This window comes from Poecilia reticulata, chromosome 17 (assembly GCF_904066995.2).
Source record: "Poecilia reticulata chromosome 17, P_reticulata-male-v2, whole genome shotgun sequence".
Taxonomy (NCBI): domain Eukaryota; kingdom Metazoa; phylum Chordata; class Actinopteri; order Cyprinodontiformes; family Poeciliidae; genus Poecilia; species Poecilia reticulata.
Genome location: NC_088846.1, coordinates 9,876,471 through 9,889,936, shown reverse-complemented (window position 1 = coordinate 9,889,936; position 13,466 = coordinate 9,876,471). Strand labels below are relative to the sequence as shown.

General features: G+C 42.0%; 1 protein-coding gene across 1 annotated transcript; it reads right to left on the bottom strand.

Moving 5' to 3' along the window:
- Positions 1-1,102: 1,102 nt before the first annotated feature.
- Positions 1,103-9,109, bottom strand: mcm6 (minichromosome maintenance complex component 6). The gene is made up of 18 exons (XM_008432920.3): positions 8,854-9,109; positions 8,579-8,725; positions 8,304-8,414; positions 8,144-8,231; positions 7,884-8,045; positions 7,644-7,809; positions 7,410-7,558; positions 6,295-6,445; positions 6,063-6,204; positions 5,824-5,965; positions 5,635-5,742; positions 3,336-3,491; positions 3,023-3,151; positions 2,583-2,747; positions 2,336-2,459; positions 1,837-2,025; positions 1,591-1,730; positions 1,103-1,484 (listed from the first exon to the last, which is right to left on the bottom strand). Exons 1-18 carry the CDS (start codon positions 8,949-8,951, stop codon positions 1,374-1,376), a joined length of 2,478 nt encoding a protein of 825 aa, XP_008431142.2. The 5' UTR covers positions 8,952-9,109; the 3' UTR covers positions 1,103-1,373.
- Positions 9,110-13,466: the final 4,357 nt, after the last annotated feature.

The following is a 13,466-nucleotide window of genomic DNA, read 5'->3' as shown; positions in this document are numbered from 1 at the left end:
CCAAAGTGCACAAGGGAATAAAACACAATAAATGAAAGACGGCACAACTAGATTGCAATGTCAGGCCTTGTCATGTTATGCAAATGCCAAAAAAAAAAAATTAGTTTTAAGGAGGGATTTGATTTTTTTTTTTTTTAAACGCTTTTCAAATCTGGAAAAAAAGGGAGGAAGAAAAAATAAATGTAGGGAATTTTCATTCTTGTTAAAAAGCCATTAGTCGATTAAAAACAAAGTGATCTCATAATGCGACTTGCCAGGTAGGTGTTAAGTTTTTAAGGTTGTCTAATCACTGAGGGCCAAACCAGAGGCTCTTCTCTGGTTCCATAAGTTCAAAGTTCAGTTGTTGATTTAGACTGAAGGTTCTTCATTCTGTTGATGGTGAGGAACTGAGGATAGAGGATAACAGAACGGGTATCTTCATGTGCCGTCCTTCCAAGACAGCATATTATATAGTTTCTCTAAGGTTTAAAAATAAACAAACGATTTGCTTGGCATTTTAGATGTAAAAAAAATCACAAAAGAAAATTGTGAGAAGTCCTTTCTTTGCTCAGAAAAAAAAATCTCAAAACAATTTAAGAAGTCAATCCTAAGTGAAAAGTTATATTTACTTGAAAAATCTCCATAATTTGTTAGTAAAAAGAAATAAATTTTGAGAAACTTGATTTTTTTCAAAATGTTTTCTCCCATTAACATTTAAATAGAAAACAATTGCTCACTCATTACAGAAAATAAATTTGACAAAATGAGTTGACTATTTCTTTAAGTTTTGAATTCCAGAAACTGTCAAAATTCACAAAGAAATTCAGTTTGAGAATTTGACGAAAAAAATTGTGAGCAGGACAAAACTTGCTAAAAAAATACGCTGATTTGTCAAAAAAAAAAAGTGTGGGAAGTCAAAAATCAGGATAGCGTTCCAGTTGATTTTTCCAGTAATGAGCTCAACCAGAACACAGCATAATGAAACTAGTGCTTCCTGTTGCCAGTGAACTGATCTGACCTAAACCCACAATAGTCTGTAGAGAATCCATGCTACGCTGCACTGACGCAGTAACACAAAACGATTACAAATAAACTGATTAAAATGCATCTCCACCAACACGGATCAGTTTTTAAGAAAATTTTATTAATTGAACCAACATTCCTCACTCTTTATGTCATAATAATAATAATAATAATACAGCTTGAAAACAAGTTTTAAGTGTCGGTATTTGTCTATCATACAGTTCACACCAAGTTCAGAAAAGCTCAACGGGCAGCGTTTATTTACAACACCTCACTTTGCTACGAGTCAAAATTGTATCTTTGTACAGCAGAGATAAACTCAAACATCTGGAACCTTCCGACCACCATCAGCAAAACACGTCCGACGTCGTTCAGTCCTCCAGGATGTAGTTGGGGTTGACGACCAGGACGCCGTCTCCTTCTGAGCTCTCGGACTCTGAACCCTTCAGCCCCGCCTGAGACAACTCGATCAGGATGTGGTCCTGATGGGAAAAATTTTAAATAAATCAAATTCATCCGTCCAGAATTCAGCGTCAAGACAACAGGATTTAACAAAATGTTAACAAAAATAGTAAGAAGTTGACTCACGTAGTTGACCAGCCGGTGAATGACCTTCTCTATCAGCCCCTTCCTGTTGATGAGTTCCTCCTCGGAGTCGATCTCCGACTCGATCTCCTTCAGATACCAGTTAACCACCGCAGTCTTCTTCAGCTCCTCCTCTTCTTCAGCTACATTATGAATTAAAAGGTGGCAGAGATACAGGGATGAGCAATGTGTGTGTGTGTGTGTGTGTGATAGAATAAATCATTCTAAATGTGACAGAGTTCTCCTCACCGTCCTCTGCTCTGCGCAGATGCAGCACCAGCAGGTTGGAGATGCGCTTGTATTCGGCGAAAGACAGACGAAGAGACGGCTTGGGCTGAGCGACGAGCTCCGCGTGTCCGTTCACGCCGTCCACGTCTCCGTTCACCTGGCCATTGACGCCGTCCACATGGCCGTTCACTCCGTTTGGGACGTTGTTGCCTACGGAGGGAAACGCGTTACTGTAATCCAGCAGTTCGTCGCACGATAAATTAAAATGAGCTCAATACTTTCGATTGTTTTGGGGGGTTTTTAACGCCACACTTTTTCCTTCCATAAACTTGTCAATAGTCTGCACTTGTTTAGCAAAGACCTTTTTGCAGTGTGGCTAAATATTTCTGCATTAAAAATCCCTGCTTATAGGCTTTGACCCGACATAAAAAGCACAAAATACCAAATCTAATTGTTCACTCAACCAGCAGGTTGCGGGCATCGTGTGGCCACCACGGAAACATTGAACTATTGACCGTACCGTCCTCCTGCTGGGACTCTTCCTCCATTTCTTCCTCCTGCTCCAGGTTGATGTCGGGCGTCTCCACCCTGATGATGGACTTGTTCAGAAGACGGAAAGCTTCCTTCACGTGTTTAGGCTGCACCTGGTTGCACCCAGAGACAGAGCCAAGCTCATGCAAATTAGACGACGTGCCAAAAAAAGAAGAAAAAAAAAAAAGGGGGGGGAACATTTCCTGAAGAGATCTCGAGTCAGTCTGCGGCGTTACCTCGTCGCAGCAGTGCATGCGCGCCATGGCCTCCGAGAGGCGGATCATGCTCTCCAGCTGCCGCACCGTTATCCTCCAGGCGGACTTGGAGACGCTGCCGAAGCCGTCGCGCTGACGGAGACGCTTGTACTGCTCCACGATGAACTCCTCCGATTCGCTGGAGATCTGCGTTGGAACGCGGGACAGAGACGACGAGCATGTTTAGTAGAGCTTAGACCGACTTTAACGACAGATCCAAGCCTAAAGCAAACCCAACGTCACATGAGATTTTAGTAGTTAACTGTGTAACTTCTCCCTCACATCGACCCAAGCAGCAGGGGTCTGAATACTTCTGCTAGACTGTTAGACCAGACACTCGACGTCGTGATACATGGAGTTTGTATAGTTTCTGCGATTGGCCAAGAAGTAAACGATGACGGAAGGAGCTAGGCTCCGCCCACCTTGGGCTTGAACTGCCGGGCGAACAGCAGGTATCTGCGGATCTCGTCCAGAGAGTAGAGCCTGTCCACAGACTCCTCCACGCGGGAGTGCAGGTCCACGATGCGTCTGGCGATGGCGTAATCCGTGACCTGGGAATACACAAAATTACATCAGACGACTTTTTTCTTTTCTTCTTTTTCTTGTTCTTTTACAGAAATACCAGGATGCAAGAGAGACGGGATGAACGTCGCAGCTTGAAAAACAAACAGGAGATTTAAAAAAAAAAAAAAGCAGAACATGAGAGGCAGTAACGCAAAAAGGCAGAAGGCGCACCTCGTTGCATTCGTCCACCAGGATGAAGAAGAGGTCGAAGCGGCTCATGATGGGGGCCGTCAGGTTGACGTTCTGCTTCAGGCTCTTGCTGCGGTCGTAGCGCCCGCTGACCGGGTTGGCGGCGGCCAGGATGGAGGTGCGGGCGTTCAGGGTGGCCTGCGGCGGGAAGAGGGCGAGTCTGAAACCGCTTGCAGCCAAACGGACCCAGATATAATTCAACAGCACATGGACCCAGGAATGCGTCTCATCTTCGGACTCCTCGACTCGACGTCTATTTTTTGGGATACTTTTAACATTTCAGTCGCAAAGTTCACAAAGTACTTTAAGTCAGTGTTTTTCAACCATTTTTGAGTCGAGGTACACCGTTTTAATTGAAAAAATCTCGAGGCACACCACCAACTAAAAATGGAAATAAAGATACTCTGTAGCCGCCTATATATAGTCATTCTTATCAAAGTCTCTTGAGTAGGAATCAAATAAGCACAAAAATGTATTATCACATTTTACATTTCTTATTTCAAACTGCACCTAACATATCCACTTCAAAAATACATCTGAACAGCCACAACACTGTGGTGTTAAATTTAAAGAAGTTGTAGAAAACTCCAAACTGTTTTACAAACTAATCCACAAGCATCTTATAGCCAGAATACAGAAAATAATTCTTATTCTGAAAGAAGCAATAATATTTGGGAAACATTTCACTTCATATTCACTGTTACAATATGAAGAGTTGCATGTACAAAATGTCCATATCTGTATATTTTACCCACCTGGTGTGAAACCTGAGCATGTTTGGATGAAAACAGCTGATTTCCTGGCAGAAACTGAAGAAAGACAAAGCTCTTCCTCCACATCTCAGTTTCTCTGGTTTTAGTTTTTAGGCTTCAGAAGCTCAATTTCACACAGATATGTTGTGGGAAATGGACTCATGTTCTTTCCAACTACTGCTGAGCTTCACTGTCTTTTCCATCACTGTCATCAGTCTTTCTAGATTCGATGCTCTCACCGCTACCTGTAACATTCATGCATCACTAATTCTCTTGTTTTAATGTAAAATGCTCTGTACCTACTGCCATCTAGTGGTAAGAACATTACATGATTACGCCGCTGCTACTACTACAGCAGATACTCGAAGATGGCATTATTTGCAGACAATTCAGTTTCAAAAAATCTTTTTAAACTAATTACGGTATTTTTCGGACTATAGAGCGCACCATACTAGCACCCTCAATTAAAAAAATAAAATAAAATAAAAACTGGAAGCTGCTCTCGGTTTTCCATTAGGACCCAGCAGAGGGCAGCAGAGGGCGGCGTCCTAATAAATCTGCTGGACGCAGCACTCCGTCTCCAAAGCCGAACCATGGTTTCGTTCACACCGAGCTTAAATGCAGCGGCTCTGTTTCCCTCCTGTAGTGCCAGATCGACAGCCCTCAACTTAAAAGCTGCATGATATGAGTTTGAAAACATTTCTCCGTTTGCCTGCTGCTAGCATGTGCTTGTTCTAAATGAAAATTAGCCGTTCTTCTTTGATTTACAATTTTGACTTCTAATGATTCACTTCCTGCTAGAGAGCCCCCTGGTGGCTGAAGAAAAATACACAGAAAAGCCACAGCGGGCTACAATCCGCATGGTTCAAAGTTAAGGAAAAAAGTAGCAGCTTTTAGTCCGGAAAATACGGTACCGCAGTGAAATTGAATAATTTCCACGGCACACCTGACGATCACTCACGGCACACTAGTGTGCCGCGGAACAGTGGTTGAAAAACACTGCTTTAGGTGACAAACTAAAAATACAAACTTAAAAATGGAAGGAAAATAACCGTATTTTTTTTAGCACTTAATCTGAATCTTTGGGAGTCTATCATAAGTCCTCATGAGGGCTGAAGTGATTAATCAAATTAATTGTGAAGAATTGATTATTGAAATAATTGTCAATTAATTGTTAACTGGAGAAGACAGACTGAGATTATTGCGATAAATGATAATGTTGTTGTTTTGAGACCATTTTCACGTAATGTATTGATAATGGCACAACAATGGAAGTATACCTTCTCAATGAACAAAAAAAATGGAACTGGAAGATATTTTAGATATGCAAAATAAAACATGGCCAAAATTAATAACTAAAACTGAAATAAAAAACACTTGCAACCAAAACCACAAATACAATAAATTATAGACAAAAGTACCCTTCAAAAAAATATGTATTAGGGTGGAAACGAATCCAAATTCAATTTATCGTAACTGATTCGTTGCCTACTGAGAGAAAATGTGAAACCGTCTGAGGCGTTTGTCACCTTGACTCCAGCCTTGGTGATGCTGATGGTCTGCTGCTCCATGGCTTCGTGGATGGCCACCTGGTCCTTCAGGTCCATCTTGTCGAACTCGTCGATGCAGCACACGCCCTGAGAACAAACGCGACCCGTTTCAGTACAGAACGTCCGGCTGAAGCACAACGAGACGCGTACCAACTCCTGAGCCCTCACGTTGTCGGCCAGCATCAGAGCTCCTGCCTCGATCACGAACTCGTGGGACTCCTCGTCGCGGACCACCGCGGCAGTCAGACCCGCGGCGCTGCTGGCCTTGCCGCTGGTGTACACGGCTCTGGGACTGAACTCCTCCACGTGCCTGAGCGAACACACAAACACACACATAAGACGGTTAAAGTCTGAATAAAGGCGAGTCGATTTTTTTTTTTTTTTTTTTCCCCAAGCATGCTCCATACTTGAGGAACTGGCTCTTGGCGGTACTCGGGTCTCCGACGATGCAGACGTTGACATCGCCCCTCAGCGAGGTTCCCTCCATGGTCGTCTTGGGAACGCCTCCAAACAGCATGAGCAGGATGCCGCGCTTCACCTCGTCGTTCCCTTAAACATCAACCATAAGCAGTCAGCTGAAAGGTCAGAAGCCTGGGAGGAAGAAACATTATTTTAAAAAGTAGAGGCTGGAGGTCTGACCGTGGATGGTGGGGAAGAGGCTGGTGCACAGGTTGTGGTACAGGTTCTTGTCCTGGCTCATCTCAAACACTTTCTCCCACTCCTTCTCCGTCATCTGGCTCTTGATGCTTTCGGCCGTTTGCTCCTCGTCACGCAGCTCCTTCCCTCCGAACTGAAACAGGAAGAGGTGAATGGGGTGTCCACAGGTTTCAGCAAGTTGATTTTAAGACTTTATAAGACCTTGAGTGTCACCTTGAATGAAATTCAAGACCCCCCAAAAAAGAAAACAGCTAGCTAGCTAGCATGAATATGCTAACAGCTAGATACCGGTAGCCTGAAGATGTCTTAAGCAAGACAAACTTTTGCCAGACAAAAAAATCCCATGAAAGAGAGAGGAAAACAAATACATATACAAGATTGGGTATTTTATAACATTTATTTAAGACCTCTGATCAATGTATTTAAGACCACATTTTTTATTAATTTAAATCATCGTAAGGCCTCAATTTAAGATTTTTTTAAGGATGCATGGACACCCTGGTAAAGCTATCAAAGACACCAACAGCCAAGCGACCGATGGCGTTCGTGGATGTGGAATTTTGACGAAAGTTGAAAAACATTTGGCTTTGCCGTTCGTCATTCGTTAACAGGTGTCAAACCAATCACCCGTTAATTTAATTTTTCTTTGGGACCAATGAAGCATCTCTGAATTGAATTTGAAAGATGTAGAAAAGGTAGCTAGCTAGTTAGCGACAATATATTAGCAGCTACTTGACAGGCGCCTCAAGAATCAGAATGAAATTAAGATATCTGACCATCACAAACTTTCGCCTGGCAAAAGTCCAGTGAGAAAAAAAAAAATACATATGAGATTAAATAATTATTTAATGATTACATTTATTTAAGACCTGTGATTAACATATTTAAGGTCAACTTGTTTTTTTTATGAATTTAAGTCATCTTATCCCCTTCATTTTAGATACATAATAGCAGATTTTATTTATAATAAACTCTAATATTATATTTTGTATCTCAGATATTTAAATATAAGAAGACTGAAGACTATTTTTTTTGAAGGAAGCGCAGACACTCTGGAGAAGTTACACCACACACCAATTTTAATGCGTGTTTCTTACTCGTGGGTTAGTCGGGGCCACGTTACAGGCCAGGAAGGCCAGTCTGTATGACAACTCTCTCACTCCCAGGGCCTTCAGTCCTCTCAGCCCCTCCGAATCCAACCCCTGAGGGCGTCCAGGAACACGAGTGCTGGTCTCCGCTCGCACGCCTAAAGAGATGAAACCCATAAAAACGGTCACTAAAGTCCACACGGTGACATTAGAAGTGCTTCAGCGCCTGGGTTTAACCCGTACCAGGAGTGCTGAGCTGGGAGACGTCCGGCACGACGATGAGGGTCCCCGTAAAGTCGCAGCGGTCTCCGGCCTGAGCCGTCTCCACGGCCTCCGCCCTCAGGATGATCTCCAGCGAGCGGGGGATGGAGCCTCGAGGCAGCTCCGCCTGCGTCTCCTGGATCCGCACCTGCACGAGCGAGAACGTGTCAGACGCCTGCGGGCCGGGAAGGGTTTGGGAATGGGAAGCCTCCTTCACGCTACCTTCTGGAAGTCGATGAACTTTGATTTGTGCGTGTCAAGGTGGAAGCGGGAGCGGTTGTTGCAGACGGGGTTCCTGCAGATGGTCGGCGGGGAGTATTTGAACTGCTGAGGGACGTCCTTGATCACCGCCTGGCAGTCCATGCACAGGAAGGTGCCGCTCACCTGCAAAAAAAAAAAAAAAAAACACACACAGGAAGCAGAAAATGTGTTTAGGTTCGTGGTCAAAATGTCAAAAACCTCAGAGTGATGAGTCCTCTTACCAGCTCAGGGTGGACCGGGTGCGTCCTCACCACCTGACCGCTGATCTTCACCAGGGTGCCAATACGCATGGAGGAGAGCTCACGGATCCTACGTTACAGACAGCAAATCAATACGCTTTTCCCTCAAAACCAGCTGATTCAGGTCTGGACGCTGTCTCACTTGTGTCTGGTGGGCAGATCCTCAATAGCGACGTAGAACTCTTTGTTGAGAGGAACATTCCCATGATCCCGGGCAAAGTTGCGAACAGCCCGGCAGAGGAAGGGATACACCCTGGAAACAATTAAAGACCTTGATCAGTCTGGGGTTGTGATGGTGGATGCAGCTGCTCCACATGGGTTGATGGTTCCAGCCCCCAGCTGCGTCAACTTCCGTATTGGTTGTGTTACAAATCCAGTAGCTTGTGAATGAATGTAGGCTTCACCGTGTTGGCTCACCTGTAGTACTCCTCCTGGATGGTTGTGGCCAGCTCCTGGTTGAAGCCCTCCAGGTCTAGGAAGCTCACCAGCAGGGTGTTCCTCTCGGGCCTGATCAGCTCCTCGGCCTCCCGCACATACTTCACCTCCCCATCCCCGGCCTGAAACCTGCTCAGAACATAAAACTCTCATCAGTACAGCCGTGCAAGGCCTCCGTCGTCGCAAATACGACCACCACGTGTTGTTACGATCAACACACAATGCAGCACCGACTGCTCATCTTCTGCTCTACTTACTCCTCTAAGAAGGCCTGGAATAACTTCTGGCATTTTTCAGCCAGCTCGTCCTTCACGGTCGTCCCGGCATTCTCCGCGGTTGCTGTGGCAACGTCCATGATGCAACACCTTCAAAACTGTAGGCAAAAGACTTAAAGACGAAGGTTTCTGCAGCGGACAGTTCGTCTCTTCCTCCGTTCCTTCAGCACGCTCCCCTGCTGACAACAGAGGACTGTTTCGCGCGAAAAGTTAGGCCACGTGACGTTTGGCGCGCCACTCCCGGCCAATCGGAGCCGCCGTGTAGATATTTTTTTCCGGTTTGTAGCCAAACAGAGGAGGAAACGTCAAATGACGGCTTGCTCCGCTGCGTTTTTTTTTTTACCGCTGTTTCCTGCTGGTGTTCAATGGTGGAAAAAAGAAACTGGCCAAAAAATAAGTAAATGACTGTTAAAGTGTTATTATATTTATTTAACATTGTAGGTTTCAGAATGGCTCAGGACCAAACTAGCAATTAGCTTCCAGTGCCTTTGGGGAATATTAATATAAAAACAATACACGGAAATCCATCCATTTATTTTCATTTTCCATGAAAAAGTAAATGTCTGCATTAACATTAAATGATCAAAAGCAAAGCTATTGTGATGCTATTTACTGTGAATAACTGTGTTTCTCAAATTCAGAATGTTTAAAGTAGACTTTACTGACACTGAAGATAAAATTAAAGCTACAAGTACTGCCTTGTAATCAGAGATTTTGAACATTACAAACACACACACTTTAATAGCAACTTTTGTAATTATTAAAATGTTGCTGTTCTTTCACCTAATCTGTGAAAACATTAAGACAAACTTGAAATGAATAATACGTCACATCTTTGAAATGTATTTTTAATAAGGATTGTACTGTAGCACAGTGAAGACAGGCATCAATAGTTTGAAAAACTATGGCACAACACAAACGTTTTAGAGAAAATGGATGTTTCTCCAGAACCTCTTGAGGGAGTTCTCGCTGCTTGTTTTTAAAAATATTACCTGGATAGCATTTGTTTTTTCACATGTAATGTTCACTGCGTGTGATTGGTTAGAAATGTGGGCCTGACAGGCTGCAGTGGGAGAGCCCTATGCATGAGTTACTTATGAAGTATGAAATGTTTTATCCTAAAAGATCTTTAAACCTTGTCCTGTAATCTCAAGTTGACAAATTAATTTCCCCACATTATATTTTTCCTACCAATCTGTTCAGTGTGGGTGTGCCCCTCGTTTCACTGTAATAGTTAGACATGATGCTCAACACATACAAACTACTTCAATAGCACAATAGACTTATGGACCTTAGGAGATTTGAATAATTATTTTATACCGCAACAGAATTTATATAGCTAGAATAAACGACGTAGAGTTTCATGACTGTGCTCTTTTATGTGCACTATTATGCAAATAAACGACAAAAATTCAAAACAATTTCATCTATTCTGTTTTAGAGGGACCACAAAAATTTTGTTGCAATTTCCTCAAACGGCCGCTTGGTGGCGTCGATCACTTATGTTACGAGTAGCAAGATATTTAAGCTAAATCCTGACTGTTTGATATTAAGGCAGCCACTACAGTTGGAAATAAAACATCCCTGTAAACTTTGTAAAGTTACTTTAGTTAGATTTTAGTAAAATAAGTATTTGATGCAACACAACCCACAAAGCAGCGTTTGGGGCGTTTTGGTTGGCTGCCTGTGTCTCACACACAGTATAGTCAGTTGCATTAAGATAAAACATCTCCTGACCTCAACTCGTTTCACTCTCATATTTTTCACTACAGGCTACTTTAAAAACTTAAGGCAGCACTTAAGGTGGCATGAAGTACATAAGAAAAGAACTGCGCTCTTGAACAATTAGTTGATAAAAAAAAAATAAGTAAGAAAGTAAGAAAATTTGGAGCTCTTGTAGCTCCATTGGTGAACTAATTATTAACTGCAAATAAAAATCAAATTGGTTCCTTACTGATGTAGATGTTAACATTATTGCTTTGCAGCAATGTTGACAAGAAGGTTTTGGATTTAAATTCCTATCAGAGCCTTTGTGCATTGAGTTTGCTTCTTCCTGTGCACACATGGGTCTCTCTGGGTATTCTGGTTTCTTCCCACTGTCCAAAAATATGCATGGTAGTGTAATTGGCCCCTCTAAATTGTCCCTGGGGGTGAGTGTGTCAATGGATGGTTGTCTGTCCTGCACGTCTTTATGTTGCTCTGTGAAGGACTAGCGAATCTTTCTCAAAAACCAATGACCTGAGGTGATAGGCAACAGCCCCTATGCAAGGATAAGTGGGTACAGATAAAGGATGTAAAGATGAAAAAGAAATCCTGTCAAGTTTCTTTTCAGCATCCCAAAGAGGCAGCTACCAGTGCAGTGCACAAGAATACTTGCACAGATTTTGGGAACAAGAAAAAATATCCCATTTGGCCTCTGGTCACTCTCTGCAGCCTTCTGTCCCAGCACCACATGAGTTCTTCTCTGAAACTCATTGATCTCTATTTTAGTGTTCACACAATTCTCACGCCTACACCTGCTGAGGTCAACTCAGACACCCCTGCCAGGCTATTGGTTTCACCTGTCACATTGTACTGACCTGCCAGGAACAAAGCAGGAAGTTATTGTGGACCATTTGGATGCAGCCCAGTCTCTCTCCCCTTTTTGACTTCTTCTTTTGTCTTGACCTCTGGTGTTCCCACAATTGTTCAGCGACAGGAAGCTCAGCTCATATGAATATGAGGGAACCCGACCATCTGTAAGGCAAAACACAAAAGCCCACCAGCACTCCCACAACAGCACTGCCACGATAGTTGCTACAATGTCTGAGAAAAATCAAGAAGCTAAAAAATGGTTTTATCACCAATTTTTTTGGAGAGTTCTTTGCGTGCATTGTGAAATAGACCGAACCCAGCAACAGCTAGTTATATCTAGTGCTAAATCCTGATAAAGTGCAACATTTAACATGCAAGACTTAGGCACAGATTAAATAGCGGGCTACTTGCACAGACATTGAACCTCCTCATGCAGATGAATGAAATCAGGCCAGATCAAGCAGGTGAAAAATAAAACAATGGGAAGAAACTGTTGCACGAAAGGCAGGATATGAACAAGAAGTAGGGAAAAAAAAGTTTAAAGGAGGTTGTTTCCTGGTGTGTTTGTGTTCTGGCTGTGACACATTGTCTTTATTTTGGTGACGTGCTTATTTGCACTAAATCTGAAACCAAACCCAGTCAATTTAAGGATTTCAACATTCACGACAGACGAACCGATTCACTGTCTTTCTGGTCCTCAATTTTACACCACTGGGAATTCTTCAGGACGCATTTATATATTTAGCATTGTATCAAACTCACTCCTTCTTCTCTAAATACAAAACGAGAGTACTGTCGTGGTTTTTCAGCCTCTGTTAAACGTATTTTTTAATTATGTGTAATTAATTTTATTTGAGAGAAATTATTTTAAGTTTGATAAATATATACAAACTCATGTTCCTCATTCTAAATATGTTTCTAAATATTCTAAATATATTAATACAAATATATCCCTCATTTGTATTAATTTCTGAAAGAAAATCATTTGTCCATTAGTTGGAATTTGATAAATTTGGTAGATTTGTAATACTTGAAAATAGATCTGTGTAACTTATCAGTGATACATTATGTTGTATTATGGTACTTCAACATGTCAGCAGGGTTACTTTTGCTGAATAAGATGAAAGAACAGGATGCTAACACAATGCTAATAGAAGTACTAGCTTCCTTGCATTCATTTTTGTCTCTGTAAATATGAAACATGTCAAATCCCCTTGCTTTTTGTTGTCAACTTTTCAGTGTTTTTTTTTCTTATTCAGCTTGCTGTTTATGTATTACCAAGCTGCTAGCTTAGCATGTTAGCACGTTTACTTGCCTGAAAAAGGACAGTTGTGAGGACTTTTCTACAATCCTCTGCGCCTTGTAACATAGTTTCTTCTTAAATTTTTGTATGTGGGTAAAAATGTTCATCAAATCTGGTGCAGGAAGGCAAGGCAGAAAAACAGAAGGTATAAGAGGGAAATGTTTCAGGGAGAAACCCGATCATGCCATTTGGCCTCATTTTGACCTGCTAATTAAAGAAAAACAACTTTAGCTTCCAAGTAATAACAGCAAAGTAATTAGAATATTTTATGGAGCAATACTGTATGTATTTCATTTAATAATCCAATATACTAACATTTGCTCTTTTCTTGGAACTCATTAAAAACTGTTTGTTTTAGTTACAGCAGTCTTGCTTATGTAGAGAACAAACCTAAAGTAAATGCAAAATGCAGCAGTAGATTAAAGCATGAATTAAACACGAGGTTAAACACATTCAGGAAGTTCTTACAGCTCACAAAACAGGGAAAAGGTGCAAGAAAAACGTTGGTTTTGCAAACAGCCCTGAAAAGGACTTTGCTTTCATTATTAGAAATTAATTGGCTTTCTAATTAAACTGCATAATTAAAAAAGAAGGACTTTGGTGAAAGATGTTGACCAAGAACTGAATCATTACCAAATCAGAGTTGCAGTTCTCCTTTATGAAGTTTGAAGAACCCTCAAGACTCTCCACTAATCAGGCATTTCAAGCACCAAACTTG

Coding starts and splice junctions, on each gene's coding strand:
- mcm6 (XM_008432920.3), bottom strand. CDS start 8,951: ATGGACGTTGCCACAGCAACCGCGGAGAATGCCGGGACGACCGTGAAG. Junction 6,446..7,409: donor TGGCCCCGACTAACCCACGA/GTAAGAAACACG, acceptor TTCCTGTTTCAG/TTCGGAGGGAAGGAGCTGCG. Junction 1,485..1,590: donor TTCACCGGCTGGTCAACTAC/GTGAGTCAACTT, acceptor TTTTCCCATCAG/GACCACATCCTGATCGAGTT.